The sequence below is a fragment of the Topomyia yanbarensis genome, chromosome 1 (assembly GCF_030247195.1).
Source record: "Topomyia yanbarensis strain Yona2022 chromosome 1, ASM3024719v1, whole genome shotgun sequence".
Classification (NCBI taxonomy): domain Eukaryota; kingdom Metazoa; phylum Arthropoda; class Insecta; order Diptera; family Culicidae; genus Topomyia; species Topomyia yanbarensis.
In genome coordinates this window covers 78,243,235-78,264,159 of record NC_080670.1, presented here as the reverse complement: position 1 = coordinate 78,264,159, position 20,925 = coordinate 78,243,235, and the positions used below count along the sequence as shown (strand labels likewise).

Below are 20,925 nucleotides of genomic sequence, written 5' to 3'. Positions count from 1 at the left end.
CGTCAAGAACTCGGGCTCGCAGAGGAGACGGAACGTACACTCGAATGCCTCTCATCAAGCACGTCCCTTGCATTGTAAATTCGGTTTGATCCGTCCCAAATCTGAAACGTCCATCAACAGCTCTTCCTGTTTTCAATCCTTGAATCAACTCCTTAACGCTTTTGTCTTCGGCAGTGAATCTTCCGAGCTCGTCCACCGTAACTGGAAGATTTTCAATTTGATTGATCTGAATGATGTCGCTTTCCTCTATTTGTTTCATGTTCCTAAGATTGGTAACCGGCAAACGTGACATCCCGTCCGCATTTCCGTGGTCTTTTGATGCACGGTAACAAATTTCAAAATCGAAAGATTCAAGAAACACGGCATAATGTTGCATACGCAATGCGCATAATGTAGGTAGGCCTTTATTTGGCGAAAAGATCTGCACAACAGGCTTGTTATCAGTCACGAGAGTAAATTTCCGACCATATAAGTACTGGTAGAATTTTTTAACACCGAATATTATCGCATAAGCCTCTTTATCTATCTGAGTATAGTTCTGTTGAGTAGAATTTAAAGTTTGAGAAGCGTACTGAATTGGACGCTCAGTACCATCTGGGTAGATGTGACTTAATACAGCTCCAACACCGTACGGCGAAGCATCGGTAGCTAACACTAATGGTAGATTTACATCGTAATGTACAAGCATTCGATCAGACTGCATCTCCGCTTTAACCCATTCAAATGCTTTCTCACAGTCATCTGTCCAAACGAACGGTATCTTGTCCTTCAAAAGGTTATTTATAGGGTAAAGTTTTGTACTCAGACTTTTCATGAATCTACCGTAGTAATTCACTAGACCAAGGAACGCTCGGACCTGATCACGATTCTCAGGACGTGGCATTTTCTGAATAGCTTCTACCTTCTGCAGCATCTTATGTATGCCTTGACTATCAATAACGTAGCCACAATATTGAATGCTATCAGCAAAAAACTCGCATTTGGTCAGATTGACGCGCATGTTGTGCTCTTGGAATCTTTTCAAAACCTCACGTAATCTGCGAAGATGCGTTTCATCATCCGGTCCGGTAATTTTTACGTCGTCCAAAAACACAGATACTCCGGGAATTCCTTGCAGAATTTGGGATATTTCTCTCTGAAAGATTGCAGGTGCAGAGGCAACTCCGTACATCAACCTTGTCGGTTGATACAGTCCGAGATGCGTATTCAGGGTTAGCATCGCTTGATTCTCCGGACGAACTTGCATCTGTAGATATGCTTGAGCAAGATCAAGTTTGGTGAACTTCTTCCCTCCCGCCATGTTTGAAAACATCTCATTTATAGTAGGCAAAGGATGTTCGTCAACTAGTAAACTCTTATTCACCGTAAGCTTATAATCCCCACACAGTCGAACCTTGTTTGCAGACTTCATCACCGGTACGACAGGAGTGGCCCACTCACTATGGTTTACTTTCACCAGTATACCATTTTCCTCCATGCTGAGGATTTCCCGTTCCACAGTATCGCGAATTGAGAACGGTAAGGTACGAGCTTTAAGAAAAATTGGCTTTGAATCAGGTTTAATGTGCAATGACGCTTGAATTCCATTAATTTTACCGATAGACTCTTCAAAAACTGCAGGGAACTCCTCCATTAATCCCTTTACAGCTTGTGGTAGCGGGTTGCACAAGGAAATCCTATCTACGGAATCGAAACGCATAATGTCATTCCAATCCAACTGTAGCGCACGCATCCATTCACGACCCAACAACGGATGTCGCTTGGTATCGACCACGAACAAACGTAACTGATTGCTCTGACCGTTATATGCAACCTCCGCATCAACAATACCGTAAACTCTAATTTTATTCCCACAATAGCTTCGTAACTCAATATCAGTTGGATGTAATGGTAAATTTGTCAAAAACTTGAGTCTGTCAGCATTGCTTATTAAAGACACTGGGGATCCACTATCAACCTCAAATTTGATTGGTGAGCCACCTACCCTAACCTTGAGATTAATTTTTGATAAGTCTTTCGAATTGTGTTCTAATTTGCATATATCAATCACATGAATTTCATCTTCGTCCGAGCAATCTGACTGTGAGGCACCACCATCCTCCACTAGGTTCGTCGAATGTTTCTTTGGCTTGTACTTGTTCGCATTACTTTGGCTATAATTCGGTTTAGAACTGAGACACACCCGCTTTAGGTGTCCTTTCTTTTTACATAAACTGCAAATTTTGTCTCTGTGCTCGCACTTGTTGGCCAAATGTCTCTCACTTCCACAACGGAAACACAAAAATTTCTTAGTAGCAAAATCGGTTGTAGACTCCTGTCTTTTTGGAAACTTCCCCTTATCCACCAGGTTCACATCCTGCATTCGTCGATTAAGCACGTCGGCCCCATCACCGGAGGCCTCCATGGATAACGCAGTTTGCTTCGCCTTATCATAAGTTAAATCTCTCTCTTCGATCAAGCGCGCCCTAATCCGCTGGCTTCTCAGGCCAAACACCAGCTGATTCCGCAAACCTTTCGACAAGTAATCGCCAAAGTTGCAATATTTCGCCTCCCGCTGCAGTGCTGTGATATATTCTGTAATCGATTCACCTTCCCGTTGTGTGCGTTGACGAAACTTAAAAAGCTCAACCATCTCTAACGGTTGTGGGTCGTAGTACTCTCCCAAGGCAGTAACGATCTCAGCATAGGTTTTCGTTTCCGGTTCAGCTGGTGACATATGATCACACAGTAGATTGTACGAATCGGCACCCATGTAATGAAGCAGCATATTTCTTCTATTGTTCTCTGGTATTCCGAAAATCTGACAAGCGCCTTCAAATCGCTTCACCCATCTTGACCATTTTGATTTGTTTTTGTCAAATGGCTCAAACGCAAACATAGGCGAAACCGCTGCAACCTGCACTTCGGCTGGATTTGACATTATTTATCCTTTTAAGCAAGATCGAGCACGAGAAAATGAAATTAAATGTCGAAATAACAGCGCACACGAAGAAAATAATATGTCATTTACGCACACTTTCGCAGAAAATCGTTTGTGCACGATAGCTTCACATGCAGCCTACCAGCAAAATGGTGCCCGCAAACACTCCGTGCAGTACGATGAGAAGCAATTTGAAAATGTGCATCCTCACAATAATTCCTTTTTTTCGATGGGCCCCCTTGTGGAGTCCCGATTTTCCGGATCTTTCCTTTCTTCTCGCGCAGGTATACGAGTCCGCTCGTCGCCAACTGTTGTAAATGCAGACACGGAAGAAAAGACAACTGTCGCTTAGTGGTTTACAACAACGAATGAATCTTTATTTTTCTTGTTAGCGTACTAGATACATTGTTTAGAAATGGCCAGTTGGTAGACTGGCTATGTCAAGGTAGTATAATAAAGGTATGGATTTAAAGGTGAAACAACATTATAACAATATATATATATATATATATATATATATATATATATATATATATATATATATATATATATATATATATATATATATATATATATATATATATATATATATATATATATATATATATATATATATATATATATATATATATATATATATATATATATATATATATATATATATATATATATATATATATATATATATATATATATATATATATATATATATATATATATATATATATATATATATATATATATATATATATATATATATATATATATATATATATATATATATATATATATATATATATATATATATATATGTTTTTTACAGAAAGCTATGTGCAGGATTACGCTGTGCTTTTTACTAATGACGGACCAGATCAACTACGTTGTGGGAGAATTCCTGGAGTTCTTGCTACTTTGGATTTCGGATCAAGTAAGTTTTACTTTAATAATGAACACTTGTTTAGTTTATTTGGCACGGCTTAATTCGGTAGCCTGACTGAACCGTGGGACTTTTATGTAGTTACAATATGGAAAAACCTATTTTAATCCACTCAGCTGCGCGATTTCGTCTTTCTCATTTATTCAAACAATGAATCCATGATTTGTTTTGCTCAATATAAATTTGAAAATGCCTTGCGCTGCACATAGACTTCTATGTACTAGAATAAATTCCTTCCCAATAACAAAAATATTTTTCCTTCGATTTTAATTTAGTTACATTTTTTTACATACCAAAAAGCATACTGCATAATATGACAAAATAAAGAGTATTTCAAAAATTGCAAAAGAATGGTAATATTTTAGGAAGCTCTTAATCATTTTTATTATATATCCAGCAAAATCGATTTGTAATGTTCTTCTTCTGGCAGCAAACCGGAGTAACAAGGAGCAAGCGGCGGACTACAACTTTCTTCGAAACTACTTTGAAATTGCTTCTGAATATTTTGTAGTGTATTCCGGCGATTCAATAAATAAAAACTTGGTTAGTGACCTTGTACATAAAGTAAACAACTCCCTTAAGAACGATTATTTGAACAAACATCATCAACAGAGTTGCCATTATTTTTCAAAGAAAATCTGGCAGTTCAACTAAAAATGTCTGGTAAAATCTGGCACTTGACAGCGACCCTGTATCAATGGATTTTTGTTAAGTTTGGGACATTATTACCCAAATTTCCAAAATGTGTATGTAGCAGCTTCTAAAACTTAAAAATCTGGCAGAAGGAGAGGTGTCTTTTTGTCTGGAAGCTGCCAGATAAATTTGTTATAATGGCATCCCTGATCATCAATCGCCCCGGCTGATCTCCCCCCCCCCACTCAACGGGCCCGTCTAGAACTGAAACACTGCTGAACACGCTCCTACATCCCCAGTATAGCGTTTTGTTTCCAACAGTTATATTTTGCTTAATTTAAAACACCTCTAGAACCATGTTTTGAATGCATGAGAGTATCCAGCACAGACACTTATATTTCATAGGCTTATGGAAAATAATGTTCAGTCCAGTAATGCTGAAGACATGACGTGACATTTTAAACTAAATAGAGCACCCTCAAAACCTGCTGCTAAAGAGAGTAGGTTCTAGTTTTGAAATTTTCCGTTTTATATTACATACAATTAAAATGCAACAAAAAATAAATAAACAAAATTCTGAAACTGTTTCGAAGAAGTTTGAAGCGTGTTTCAAATGAAACAACAAAAAAGGGCTGCGTATACCAGTTTTAAAGTTTGAAATGATAAAACTTAACGCTCTATGATTGTTTTCGTTCCAGTTCTGCTTTGAACCTCCTATTTAAAATAATGCCCCAAGGCATTTGAACGATATAAAATACGAATGCTTGCAAACCTGAGATAGAAACCAATTGATGTTTTCTCTTGTTCGGAAGGCATTACTTCTAGGTTGACCTTTTTAAAACAAAAACCTTTAACAAAAAACTGCTCTAACATAACCTAAATCCCCGCCCACCGACCAACTTCTTCAAATCACCCCGAATTTCAGTAGACGTAAACCCAAACGCAAGGAACGCAAGTCTGCCCATGTTTAAGGTTCAATTGAGAACGCTCTCGATAAGCGGCCATCTTGGAAAACGAAAAAAGTTTTTTTTCACACCGTTGGGAAAATCTTCATGAAAATTAATCAATGTATTCGGTGCATTGGTAGAGTCTTACTGATTCATTTTTATGAATATTTTCTAGCGGTGTGAGAAAAAACTGATTTTTTTCGTTTTCCAAGATGGCCGCTTTTTCAAGCTTTCTCAGTTGAACCTTAAGACATACCTGCTGAAACATGACAGGTGTCTTAGTGATAAAAACGCATTATGTATATCCGAAATACAATACGTGTGTGCCAGTAGTCTCATTATCCTACATACATATAAACCACCAAAAACATTTCACACCTAATTAACCCAACGCGCACGATAGCATAAAAATAAATTAATTTGTTGCCGTCTCAGCGCAAACTCACAAGCAGCACACACACGTCGTACCCTGCAGTTTTAAATCCAAAAGCCACCCTACCAACTCATTTTGCAAATCATCGCGTGTACACGACTCGATCTTACCGCACTCATTCCCTTGCTGTGAAGAAAGTGTTTCACTTGCTCTTCGCCGTGCTGTGCGATTTGAAACTTTGCATACACGAATAAGTTCGTCTATGCAAAGTGTGCCATACAAACAATGCCGAAAGTCCAAAACACCCCGTCTGGACATTATTGTCAACGTAATGCTCATTCTAAAAGGGAGCAACAACTGATACAAACTAACACGCGGTACTTATAAAAATAACCTCCCTGTACTGATTGAGTCGCTTAGGTGGTCGCTATTGACGGCTCTGCCCGGAATAGGACAAATGTATGGGAGTTTTCACGTTTTCCTAGATCTATTCTGTTGCGATATGGCTTTTGGTAGAGTAAGTGACTCACGTTATAAGTATAAATGAATCATTTATTATATAACTAACTTGTTTCAAAAAACTATGTGAGCCGCTTGCTATCGCAAATGAGAGTGAATGAAATATGACACTCGTCCTCCGGTCACCAACGAACGTGTTGACATCTTTCATGATGACATCTCTGTCACCTGGTTGCATCGGTAAGCGGAGGTACTCCCAACACCTCCCCTTTTTAATACAGATGATGCAGATCATACCTCGCTGGCGGTCTTCGTAATCTCGAAGACTGACGAGGAACTGATTGTTGCGGTTGGTTGCTCAAGGGATGCTGATGTGCATCTGACTGTTGCTCTGGTTGTTGGTTTGACGGTTGTGCTGATATCGCAGAATTATCACCAACTTCTTCAAATCACCCCGAATTTCAGTAGACGTAAACCCAAACGCAAGGAACGCAAGTCTGCCCATGTTTAAGGTTCAATTGAGAACGCTCTCGATAAGCGGCCATCTTGGAAAACGAAAAAAGTTTTTTTTCACACCGTTGGGAAAATCTTCATGAAAATTAATCAATGTATTCGGTGCATTGGTAGAGTCTTACTGATTCATTTTTATGAATATTTTCTAGCGGTGTGAGAAAAAACTGATTTTTTTCGTTTTCCAAGATGGCCGCTTTTTCAAGCTTTCTCAGTTGAACCTTAAGACATACCTGCTGAAACATGACAGGTGTCTTAGTGATAAAAACGCATTATGTATATCCGAAATACAATACGTGTGTGCCAGTAGTCTCATTATCCTACATACATATAAACCACCAAAAACATTTCACACCTAATTAACCCAACGCGCACGATAGCATAAAAATAAATTAATTTGTTGCCGTCTCAGCGCAAACTCACAAGCAGCACACACACGTCGTACCCTGCAGTTTTAAATCCAAAAGCCACCCTACCAACTCATTTTGCAAATCATCGCGTGTACACGACTCGATCTTACCGCACTCATTCCCTTGCTGTGAAGAAAGTGTATCACTTGCTCTTCGCCGTGCTGTGCGATTTGAAACTTTGCATACACGAATAAGTTCGTCTATGCAAAGTGTGCCATACAAACAATGCCGAAAGTCCAAAACACCCCGTCTGGACATTATTGTCAACGTAATGCTCATTCTAAAAGGGAGCAACAACTGATACAAACTAACACGCGGTACTTATAAAAATAACCTCCCTGTACTGATTGAGTCGCTTAGGTGGTCGCTATTGACGGCTCTGCCCGGAATAGGACAAATGTATGGGAGTTTTCACGTTTTCCTAGATCTATTCTGTTGCGATATGGCTTTTGGTAGAGTAAGTGACTCACGTTATAAGTATAAATGAATCATTTATTATATAACTAACTTGTTTCAAAAAACTATGTGAGCCGCTTGCTATCGCAAATGAGAGTGAATGAAATATGACACTCGTCCTCCGGTCACCAACGAACGTGTTGACATCTTTCATGATGACATCTCTGTCACCTGGTTGCATCGGTAAGCGGAGGTACTCCCAACACCTCCCCTTTTTAATACAGATGATGCAGATCATACCTCGCTGGCGGTCTTCGTAATCTCGAAGACTGACGAGGAACTGATTGTTGCGGTTGGTTGCTCAAGGGATGCTGATGTGCATCTGACTGTTGCTCTGGTTGTTGGTTTGACGGTTGTGCTGATATCGCAGAATTATCACCAACAGACTCAGGTAATGAATCATTCGTAATACAACTGTCCAGTAGAATGTTTAGTGGGATCATTGAGCCCGCTGCCTCGTTTGCCACATAGTGCTGATTGTCCGACTGTCGCAGGACTCTGAGTTGATTACAGTGAGATCAAATAAGACTTTGTTTCGATGGCAGCCAAATGTTGTATAGCACTTGTCCTATGTTGTGAGTTTCCTTACTGAACCGAGTTGGTGGACGCAGTAGCTCCAGAGAGGTTCGCAGGGGTCTGCCAAGCAAGATTTCAACGGGAGACTTCCCCCCTGATGCATTAGGGCATGACGTAGACCTGTAGCAAAGTAGGGACGTATCGATGGCTGCATCCACTGTTGCTTTCCTTGAAGAGACTTTCGAAATGCTCTTTTGAAGGTATCCACGAACCTTTCTGTGATGCTGTTACTTTGTGGATGAAACGGAGCCGTTTTCGGGTGTAGAATTGCATTGTCGTGACAAAACTTCTCGAACTGTTAACTGGTGAATTTGATTCCATTGTCTGTCACCAGTGTCTCCGGGGCTCCGAACCTGGCGAAAACGCCACGCAGCCAGGGTTGCCACATTAGTGATTTCCTTTGTCTGGATAACTTCGAGCCACTTCGAGAACGAATCCACTAGGATAAGGTAGTACTGACCTTTTATAGGGCCAGTGTAATCTAGATGTATCCGTGTTACGGTTTCTCCGGAACAGGTCCAGACTCCAAGTGTGTCTTTCTGTCGGTTTTCGCCACATCATCACAAGCATTGCAAGCTTTGACCAATTTGTAAACATCTTCATCGATATTTGGCCAGTAAACATACTGACGAGCAATGAAGCGCATTCGTTCAACACCTTATGCAGTTGCTGAAGTACCCATTTACGGAACAATTGTGGCACCACCACTCTTTCGCTGTACATTAGGCATCCTTCTACGACTGAGAGAGCGTCTGGTCGCAAATAGAACTGCTGTATTTTTTTTTGGATCCGAAATATTTGTCCTCTTGGGAGGCCATCCATTATGAACATGACTATTAACCTCCTGCAGAATATCATAAGCTTTTGTTTCTGTTGTAATCTGCTTGAACGAAAGAGGTATGGGTTCAAGTTCTTGGTTGACAACAGTCATACAGTAGAAGAATAAAGGACCATCTTTGTAATCTGTTTAGTGTGTAAGTGGGAATACCTTTCTTACATCCAAAGATACCGAGGAACGTGAAGCGCCTACCAAAAATCATCCTGTGGAACCTGGTGACAGCAAAAATCAAAGCCAAGCCCTCCTTCTCAATCTGGCTATATTTGCTTTCAGCCGATGTGAGGCTTCAAGATATGTGCAAAATGGCTTTAACTGTGCCGTCGGGGAACTTGTGGGCGATTCGAGCACCCAGTCCAAACATCGAAGCATTAACTGACTCAATTATTTCCAGCTCAGGGTTGTAGTTCGTCAGCAGTAATGCGTTGCGTTGCGTTGCGAAGCACGGTGCTATTCGTAGATTGCATACTAACGATTATCATGTTGCCTATAGGTAGTTCAACTCATCTTGCTTGTAAGATAAATGATCGGGAATGAACTTTATCTCTTTTGAGTTAAGTAAACCAATAACATGAGAATCGTTACTGCCGGCCACGACCATCTTCACCGATACTTAGGATAGGGTAGGAAATGTTGATGTAAGACCTACTTAAGGTAGGCCACCGACTCAGCGACGCTTCCATAGGTATTACGGAGTTGGATTAAAGGACAGGTATAGGTCTAGGATTCGCCACAAGCAGGCAATGCGACCATGAAATTAATATATTTTTATGCGGTGGGATGGTTAGTCTCGGAGTGCACGTATACTCAGAGGAAAGAGATATTTAGTTATGTCTTTCTTGTGTTTAAACTCTGGATGGCCGGCCATCGAGAGTGGTAGTCCCTAAACTGCTGCAATTTGAACTCCAAAACAGCCGGCCGTTGAAGTATTGCTACAACTCTAAGCTAGTCTGATTTTTTTTCGAAATTATCTAGTGTTAATTGTGAAGTGAAGTAACAAAGTGAAATTAGGGCTTGAAGAGTTGGTCAACGGGTTTTGGAACCTTCTCTGGAGTTTTAAGCGAAGAAAGTGCACCACGTATGTGTTTTGTGAATCAGTGCTAATCAATGTATGGGGATGCCTATCAGTTTTGGTGTGATTGCACGGGTGTGGAGAATTACTACTCCCGAGGTTTCTTGGTAACACTTTGTCATTGGCGTTTGTCGGAGGGAAAAAGAGGGCTATCGACGGATGATCAACTCGCGGAACTGTTCGGATCTGGAAACACCAGTGAGCAATGTAGTTCGTCAGCAGTAATGGTGATTGAAAAATCTTTCGAGAGCGGTCGAACGATCTTTGACACGCAGGAGACGAGATATGACCGAAGCGTTGGTATGTCATGCGGCGGCGGCATGCTAATGATAGAAGCGATTTTGTCCGGATCCGGTCTAATGCCGTTGCCATCAAGTACTTGTCCTATGTATTTCATCTGTTGCCATCCAAAGTTGCAATTTTCGATGCTAACAGTAAACCCGTACTCTCTCAGACGTTCTAGTACAAGATAAAGATTCCGCTTGTGATCTTCTTCTGTCCGACCACCTAAGTGGATGTCATCCAAGTAACCAACTGTGCAGTCGATACCAGCTAGCATTGTATCCATCAACTGTTGAAATGAACCCGGGGCTGGTTTTATTGCCTGATGACAGCCGGGTAAACTGGAATAAACCTTTGTGGGTGTTGATGGTGAGGAGTGGTTGGATAGCCTCATCGACAACAACCTGCAGATAGGCATCGGACAAATCAATGTGGCTGAATATTCGATAATTGGCCATTTTGGCGAATATATCCTCTGGTAACGGTAACGGATATTGAGTTGGTTCGAGACCGTTGTTGTGACCCGTTCAAAAATTGGCCCAGATTCGAACAGATCCATTCGGCTTCCGAACAACGACGATAGGGGCAACCCAATCTGCAAAATCAACATGCTTTATGATGCCCAAACTTTGAAGACGGCTGAGTTCATCCTCCACTACGCTTTTGATGCTGTATGCAACCGGTCGCTTTGGCCTAAACACCAGCACCAGCTAAACCACAGTCTTCGGTGTAAACACCTCGGGGAAACGTAGTTGAAGTGGTGCTACGTTCTGTGGCTGCTGGCTCCTGATTTGATTGCAGAACGGAATGATCGGGTGGTTACACAGTTCGAACAAATCCAACCAGTCAATGCCTAAAATGTACAGATTGGCATTAGGATTAGCTACGAAACACTTACCCTTTTTCGTGGTGACGTTAATGGTAATGTTACACTGTAGCTCAGAAGATAGTTTTAGAGGTTCTCCTGACACTGTTTTGACATTGCACTCCGCTGTTTTCGGTTTTGGGTCGGCCAACCTTGATCCTCGATTGATGTGAAATGAAGGAAATGTCTGACCCTGTGTCCAATTGTAAGCAAAGCGTAATGTTGTTGATGTTTACAAATTTCCACCCTCGGCTGGCTTTCCGTACGGTTACTGTTTTTGCTGTTGTTTCTCGCTTTTTCCTCTTCTGCTCTCTGATGGTCGTGGTGCTCGTAAAGCCTTTTCTAGTCTAGTCTACACATACAAAACCAATCCATGTAGGGATCCTGGAAAATTGCAGATGCTCGCCTACAATTTTTCTTGTCAATATTAATGATTATGGTGCATATGCTATGTGACACAATTATTAAAGCGGCCAGGCCAACTGTGCAGCGTACAGAATGAAGATGATTCAAAAATATACGGCAATTTAATTATTCATTTAATGAAGAATTTATTCAACGAACCATTTTGAACCTTGAATAAGGAAGAAACATGGACAACCGTACCGACCGTTTCAATTTGATGGGGATTTAATAAATCGTTGGGAGTGACTTGGTTAAGAGGGTTAATATCACTCCTTTGGATCCTGGGATGGGACAGAGGTATTTAGCCCTGCCCTGGCTCATTAGCATAGGTTATAGCGCCTTTACTCGCTTGGTGTCGTGGTGCTCATAGAGCCTTTTGAAGGAAAACACGAGCAGTACCCGTCCTTGTGTCCATGCTTGCCACATTCATAGCACCTGTGATCCCGAAACCGGCAGTCCTTGTTGTAATGTATACCCCCGCACGACCAGCAGGGTGTCCTGGGCTGTTCTCGATTGGTGCTGCTGCTTCCCGAAAATTGACTTTGATGTTTGGGCTTTTTCTTTTTTTTTACAATGGAGAAGACCTTTATGTCCTAGCCCAGTACACGTGCTATTGGTAGGGTCCAATCTACCACACGGGGTGCACTGGGGGCGTGTCGGGCTCGAATGGTGACGCTGCCATTAATACCGACTAAACTCCATTGGGCTCCGCCATCATTCCTCCCAGGAACTACCTCTCGGTATTACTTCTGGGGGGATGGCTGTACTAAATGTACTCATTCACTCTCACTCACGCGTTCATACGTCCTGTATGAGGCTTACTTGGGTGCTCTCTCAATCGCACTTTGATTCACTTTCAAACACTCCCATATGAGGCTCACCTTTTTCGTTCCTTGCGAGGCTGACTTGTGTGCTCACCTTACTCATTCCTTGCTAGGCTTACTTTTGTGCTCGCCCCACCCATACCATGTGAGGCTGACTTAGGTGCTCACCCTATCACCTGATTCACTCTCAATCGTGCCACTCTATTGTACCTTTGTCACTCCCCCTGGCATCCCATGTGGGACATTTTTCTTAGGCCCCACTTCTGACATACCATGCGAGGCTGACTTGTGTGCTCACCTTTTTCATTCCTTGCTAGGCTGACTTTTGTGCTAGCCTCTACCATACCTGTGAGGCTGACTTTTATGCTCACCCTTAACATGCCGTGTGAGACTGACTTGTATGCTCACCCTTTCACTCCTCTGCCACGCCATGAGGCATCGATAGCTAAGTTCCAACATACTACGCTACGACCCTCCCATCTTGGCATGAGGCAGTCCACTTATACGCCTGTACACTCACTCTTCTGTCTTGCTTCGGGGTGGCTGGGTTTACCCCTTACGCGGTTGCCATTCGCTACGCCAAACCTGCCTCGGCATGAACAGACCATTCACTCCCTTTTTTGCGCTTGGCCTTTTTCGCTCCAGCTAACCAATCACTAGCTAGCCGTGCCCGTCGTCTGTTGCTCGGTTCGCCAGATTACCTGTAGCCTACTGGTAATCTGGATGGTAGCAGCCGAGACTGCGTTCCACTTCTCCACCGATTGACACATCCGCTGAATAAGGGTATCAGGGGTTGTGTCCCAGCCACAGACGTCAAGCATTGCTCTTCTTTCGACGTCGAACCGATGACATACGAACAGTATGCGTTCGGCAGTTTCGTCTACACCTGGGCAGTCCGGGCAAACTGGGACCTCCGCGTGCCCGAACCTGTGGAGGTACTGTCGGAAACAGCCATGGCCTGACAGGAATTGTGTCAGATGGAAGTGAATTTCCCCATGGGGTCTTCCCACCCAGCTCGATATGCTAGGTATCAGCCGGTGGGTCCACCTACCTTTCGAGGAGTTGTCCCACTCACGCTGCCATCTGGCGACCGAGGTCACCCTGGTGCGCTCGCGGGCTCCCCTATTTCCACGTAGCTCGAAGCACTCCTCATCTTCCCGAATGACCAGCCCGACTGGCATCATACTCGCCATCACGCAGGATGCATCGTGTGATACCGTGTGGTAGGCAGATATCACTCTGAGGCACATCACGCGGTAGGTGCTCTCCAGTTTCTGTAGGTAACTGGTTACCCTCAGTGCTCTTGACCATGACGGGCCGCCGTACCTGAGGATAGAGACGGCAACGCCTGCCAGTAACCTACGTCTACTGGCGCACACCTTTGAGCTGTTGGACATCATTCTCGATAGAGCCGCAACAGCAGTCGACGCTCTCTTGCATGTATAGTCGACATGTCTGCCGAAGGTCAGCTTGTCGTCTATAATGACTCCGAGAGACTTCAGACTTCGCTGTGAAGTGATCGCGACTTCTCCCACATGGATAACTGCATGTTGTGCCGACTTGCGGTTGTTGACGATAACTACCTCAGTATTATGATGAGCGAGCTCCAGGCTTCTCGCGCTCATCCATTCCTCCACCGTACTAATCGCGTGTTCTGCGGTTAGTTCTACCTCAGGAATTGACTCCCCGTAGACCTCCAAGGTTACGTCGTCGGCAAAGCCGACGATCTTGACCCCAGGAGAGAACTTCAGTCTCAGAACCCCGTCATACATGAGGTTCCATAGCACCGGGCCTGGGATCGAGCCCTGCGGGACTCCGGCGGTAATCGGAACCCTTTTCTGACCGGCATCGGTCTCGTATAGCAGTACGCGGTTTTGGAAGTAACTTTCCAAGATCCGGTACAGACCCACCGTTAGGCTAAGCCGGTGTAACGAGAGCGCGATGGCATCCCAGCTTGCGCTGTTGAATGCGTTCTTCACGTCAAGTGTCACTAACGCACAGTATCGAATGCCTCGCCTTTTTTCGTTGGATCGCTATCTCGGCAGTATTTATCACTGAGTTGAGAGCGTCCACTGTGGACTTACCCTTCCGAAAGCCAAACTGGTTGCTTGACAGACCGTCCGTACCTTCCGCGTACGGGGTTAGCCTGTTGAGGATGATCCTCTCAAGCAGTTTGCCAGTCGTGTCGATCAGGCAGATTGGTCTGTACGCCGATGGGTCGCCTGGCGGCTTCCCGGGCTTCGACAACAGCACCAATTTCTGCCTTTTCCATCTATCGGGGAAACGGCACTCATCAAGGCATCTCTGCATAGCTAGCCTGAACATGTTCGAGTTCACTATGATCGCTGCCTTGAGGGCGTTGTTTGGAACTCCATCCGACCCTGGAGCTTTGTTCATTGCTAGGAATTTAGCCACTGCGAGTAGTTCTTCATTCGTCACTGGAGCCACCATTTCGGCCGTGCCCGCACTGTCTCGTAGTGCAGGTGGCCAGGGGCTTGTGGCTCGAGACGGGAAGAGTACTTCGATAATCGTTGCCAACCGGTCCGGTGACCATTCTGGGGGTGAGGAGCCCCCTTTGGTCTTGGCCATCACAATCCTGTAGGCGTCACCCCACGGATTCGCGTTGGCACTCTCACACAGGTTGTCGAAACACGCTCTCTTGCTGCTTTTAATGGCCTTGTTAAGGGCCAATTTCGCAGCTCGAAACACTTCACGGCGGTTCTCTCTTGCATCCTCGGTGCGAGCTCTTTGCATCCTACGTCTAGCTCTGAGGCAGACTGACCGTAGAGCTGCAATCTCGGCACTCCACCAGTATACCGGGCATCTGCCGTTTCTTGGCAGTGTTTTTCTCGGCATAGTGGCGTCGCACGCGCGTGATAGAACAGCTACCAGCGCATCCCCGCTTAGACTGTCGGTGTTGGCCTCCAGTCCCAGAGCCGCGGTGAAAGCTTCGCTGTCGAAGTGATTGAACTTCCACCCGCGTACCTGACAGGGATCTCCCGCCCTCGGATGCCGCACACCATAGTTGATCCTAAGGCGGATTGCTAAATGATCGCTATGGGTGTAGCCTTCGTCTACCCTCTATTCCATGCCTGGAGCCTGGAGCAAATGTTACGTCAATCCATGCCTCCACCCCGTTTCTACGGAATATACTAGCGGAGCCATTATTAGCTAGCACAGTATCGAGTTTCGCAAGCGCCTCCATTAGCGCTTGACCCCTGCTATTTGTACAGCGACTGCCCCACTCCACTGCCCAAGCGTTAAAGTCTCCCGCTATGACTACCGGTTTCCGGCCCACTAGGTCCGACGAGAGCCTGTCGATCATCTGGTTGAACTGTTCTATTGGCCACCTTGGTGGAGCGTAGCAGCTGCAATAGAGCACACCATTGATCTTGGCAATCGCAACACCCTCGGCGGAGGAGTGTATTACCTCTTGAACCGGGAACCGTCCCGTTGTACAGATTGCCACCATTCCAGACCCGTCTGACACCCAATTGCCGTTGCCGGCAGGGATGCGGTACGGGTCTGATAAGAGGGCGACATCTGTTCTCGACTCCGAGACCGACTGCCACAGCAGCTGTTGGGCTGCTGCACGATGGTTAAGATTTAGCTGTGTGACGTTCACGGCTTCTTCTTATTTGCCTCACCGAAGGGACACGAAGGTCCGCCCATAGCATGTTTATGGGCTTGCTTCATAGCGGTGCAGATAAGGCACTTGTACGCCTTAGTGCAGCCCCGCTCCTTATGCCCCTCCTCGCCGCAGCGACGACATAGTTTGCTCCTGTCTATGTTTTTGCACTCATAGGCTTTGTGGCCGGACTCAAGGCACCGATAGCACCTATCCACTGAAGGCGTCTGGGGTATGCTAATAGGGCATACTGACCAGCCGATCTTCAGCTTCCCTTTCTCGGTTACCTTTTTGGCATCCGCCTTCAGTAGCCTGAGGTAGGCTACATGGGTGCCAGAGGGTCCATCTCTAAATCGCACAGAGGCCCGCTCGATTGTGACGTCGCATTGTTCCTTAACGGCTGCGACGACATCTTCTGCGGTCGTGAACTCGTCCAGATGCTTGCACTGGAGAGTCATTTCCGCCCCTAGCGACCTGACTTGGGCGCCTTCACCAAGGACCTCTTGGGCCAAGGCCTTGTATACCGCACTAGATTGTGCACCTCGCTTCAGCACCAGAAGCATTTCTCCCGTGTTGGTGCGTCTCACGCTACGCACATCTTGCCCAAGAGCCGAAAAGCTTTCGGCCGCCTTCGTCGACTCTAGGACATCGGCGTATTTATCCTTGTCGGTTTTTAACCACAAGGCCTCGCCTCTGTCCTTGGCCTTCTTCGCGGGCCGCGGTACCTCCGGTGTCGGTGCCAGCTTCTTCTTGGTGACCAGCGTCCAGGGGTTTGGGCCCCCCTGCCCCGGTCGCGCCGGGTTGCTGGTACCAACGCTCTGCTCAGCGAGGTCACTCTCGCCCTCGCTTACCTCGGCCAGACGGCGTTTGGCCTTAACGGTAGCACGCCGTGTGGTGTCGGTTTTTGTACCCTCGCCTGGCGACTTCCTAGGGCGCTTCACGTTCGACGCCGTCTTGCGATTGCCCTTGCCCTTGCCTTTTCCCTTCGAGGGGAACTCGGCCGCCGCTTCGAGCGACGTGGCTGCTCCATAGAAGGTGAAGGCCACTGTCTGAGTGCCCGTATCGACCTTCTCTTTTCCCTCCCTCTTGGAGGCCACTGTCTGGGTTTCTCTGTCGGACTTCTCCCGACATTCCACCCTCTTGGCATAAGCCTGCTGTTTCTGTCTTGCGACACGAACAGTTTTTCGGAGTTCCAGGAGACTCTGTTTTAACTCCTTGCTTATGTTTTGCTTTGCGCTAGTGTACTCGATTATTGAATCGAGCTGCTCCACCACTTTGCGCATCGCAGATAGTGGCCCGTCCGGTGCGTTGGTAGAGCTATTTCCTACCACTGCTGGGGGGTCACTGGTGCTTTCAGATGCTTCACTCATCGCTCCACTACTCTCCCCACGGGGGGGGGGAGACCTCGCCAAACCACCTCTAGCAAAGGGGTTTGGCACCTCCGACTGTTTATTGTTTTTGTTTTTGTTCTCCATGTTTGTACCCACGAGTAGCGTGAGAATAAATGTCCGCCACGCCAGAGCTCCGCATTAACGTGGTAAGGGACGCTTACTGTGGGGGTTGCCCAGGTACCCCACAGGCTCCGTTAACAATCGAGCATCTTTTTCACCCCCTCGATCACTCATCCCTCGGCACGGGTCGCTTCACGCCTTGGAATTGGGGTTATGACCTACCTTGCTTTACGTGGTGACCTCGGCCCAGATCATCACAACCATCCTCCTTGGGGCTTTGGACCTGTAGCTCTGGTTCTCAATAGTTTCATGTACGTATATTATTACAGACATGCCACTATTGAGATCCGTCATTCGCTAGCGGAGTTTTGATGTTTGGGCTGGATGTGTTTGTGTGCGACTATGTTCACTGCAGACGATAGATTTTTAACCAGCACTGTGTCCTGTTTTAGGTTAACCAAATTGTTGCACTGTTCTACCACTTGCTGGAGTGTCAATTCTGCCGCTTCATTGAGCTTGTTGATAAGGTCGATTTGAGACCACAGACATAAATCAGGCACTTGAATTGTTCTGTCAATTCTGACAGCTTAAAATCGACGCAAGCTTTATTGACCTTACATGAATAAGCAAGGTAATCATCACTGTCCTCTTTGATTGTTTGGAGACAGTTGTACCATCTACAAAAACAGACACCGTAGCACCGAACAGACTTTAATTTTTCGACGGTTTCGTTAAACGAAAATTCACGAGAAAGCATTCGCAAAATGAAGCTATTATAGCGCTCGTGATCCGGTGGCCTCAGTTTTCTCAGTAGAGGTCTCACTTTGGCAGCGTCATCCAGTCTGGCGGCATTCTTGTCGAAGAGATCGGCATAACGGGAAAACCGCGTATCGAAAGTTTGCCCGTTGTCTTTGCAGTCGTTGAAATCCGCCATGTTGCTTGACAAAGAATCCAGTACAGTTTCATCACAGGATGAGTCACTGACGGCGGAATGAGTTTCGTGCAGCTGCTGTGACAACTGTCGCATAAGCGCCTGCTGTCACCTGATGAGCCCAGTGGTTGAATCGGTTAGCGGAAACACTCCCAACATATTCACATTTGATTGTTTTGAAATAGTGTGCTATTGAAATACAAAAACCATATAGCAAATAAACATGATTTCAGTTAATTCCGAATTGTTTTGTGGTAAAATGTCCATAAATAACAAAGTTCAAAATAGTGACGCTAAACGTGACATCGTTAGATTTTAGAATGACACATAGCCCCAGATAGTGCAGTGCAACATTTTCAGCATCAAAAACCCACTAAATAGCATTTTCAACGCATTCTGTATGAGGACTAATATCACATGATAATGAACCAGTAGTCGACTCCCTTATACCTTATTTTTGTGAAAACCCTGCGGTGTACAGCTTAACAGATTTGTCAGATTTAGTTCAAAATTATTATATACACTACTGATGGTACTAGGAATCAAATCGACTTGGTCAACCTATTCAGTTTTCAACTTGGATTTTTTTGCAGCCTAATCTATCCACAAGGTGTAATTAAATCTCCATTCCATTTATTTCTAGCCTCTCAATTCTAACTATGATATTAATCCAAGATAATCTAGACCGCCCGGTTACTTTACTAATTGTCTTTTTTAACCAGCAAGCAACTCTGATCGACACTGGCAAATGCTGCGCAAGAACCAACCTAAGGGACCGCTAGTAAACACCGAGTTCTATCCCGGCTGGCTGACTCACTGGATGGAACCGATGACTCGTGTAGCGGTCGGTCCAGTAGCTGATACCCTTCGCGCCATGTTGGCAAAAGGAGCTAATGTAAATTTTTACATGTTTTTTGGAGGAACCAACTTCGCTTTTACAGCAGGGGCCAACGACGGAGGACCGGGGAAGTTTAATACTGACATCACATCGTATGACTATGATGCCCCTTTGGACGAATCTGGTGATCCGACGCCAAAATATCACGCTCTTAGAAGTGTTATATTGGAGGTATTTGTTTCAACGTTTTATCGATTTACTAAATTGACTGATACCAATTCCGAATTCCTTAATAATTCCAGTATATAGAAAACCCAGGGTTACCCGTACCAGAAAAACTTCCGAAAATGATATTACCGCCAATCCAATTGAATAAGTATGGAACCTTATTATCCAACGAAGCGCGCCAGTTACTAGGACTATGTATCCACTACAACGAACGAACATTAGGATTTGAAGCTTTAAACCAGCATTCTGGGCTGGTTCTTTACGAAGCAAATATTCCAAGTGGAATGAATCGCGATCCAATGGCGTTAAGTGTAACCAACCTTCGAGATCGTGCTTACGTACACGTTGATAATGTAAGTGACGCACGGTTAGCGTAAACATAGATCTAATGCACAATTTTTATGCCTGTAGAAATTCATTGGTGTCTTGTCTAGGGAAAACGCCATTTACTCACTGCCAATCACCATAGGAATAGGAAACCGACTACAATTGTTTGTAGAGAACCAAGGACGCATCAATTACAACATTGCAAACGATTTCAAAGGCATACTAGGATCCGTTACACTAGATGGAAACGAAGTGCTAAATTGGACAATGACTGGTTTTCCGTTGGATGACTATTCATTGTTACAAAATTATGTAAACCAGTACAGTAGATATGATACAGAATCAACTAGGCATACCTCCATTCAGATCTTTCATGGAACATTTGTCATTACGACTGACAAAATCTACGACACATATATTAATCCTTCTGGATGGGGTAAAGGATTAATTTTCATAAATGGATTTAATTTGGGTAGGTATTGGCCACTGGTAGGACCTCAAGTAACATTGTACCTCCCAAGGCACATACTTGTTCAGGGAAATAACACAATAATTATAGTTGAATATCAGAAATATATGCAGGAAGATTCGGTCATCACGTTTTCTAAGGAACCTAGATTTGATGGACCATGATTCAGGAATGTTACTAATAGATTTAATAATCGTAGATATTGTAGATTCATTCGCTTCAATGATCCATTAAAGTCTATTTTATTATCTAAACAATCTAAAACACTTCAATCCTATAAAAGCAGTCCCAATTAATAACGAAGACAACAGCACAGTATTCAGTATGCAATTTCTTCCAATTGGTACCCTTGAATGAGCATAGACTTTTTGCTTGGAAAATTTGTTTAGCTTTACATCTAATATCAAGTTCCTCAGTTTAACAGTTCTATCATGAAGCTTGTGACAAACACTGAGCGCTACCTCCGATCCGTATCTGTTCTCGGCGATTTGTACGTTATCCACATTATGCGTAGAAATACTCAACTTTGTATGAGACAAGAGTGCATTT

At 44.5% G+C, this 20,925-nt stretch overlaps 1 protein-coding gene across 1 annotated transcript in view; it reads left to right on the top strand.

Moving 5' to 3' along the window:
• The window catches only part of LOC131677992 (beta-galactosidase-like), a 327,898-nt gene extending 307,358 nt beyond the window's left edge, over positions 1-20,540 (top strand). The window contains exons 5-8 of the mRNA XM_058958103.1: positions 3,744-3,848; positions 19,237-19,583; positions 19,655-19,933; positions 19,992-20,540. Of these exons, the coding sequence (XP_058814086.1) occupies positions 3,744-3,848; positions 19,237-19,583; positions 19,655-19,933; positions 19,992-20,540 (1,280 nt within the window). The remainder of the gene's footprint in view (positions 1-3,743; positions 3,849-19,236; positions 19,584-19,654; positions 19,934-19,991) is intronic.
• Positions 20,541-20,925: the final 385 nt, after the last annotated feature.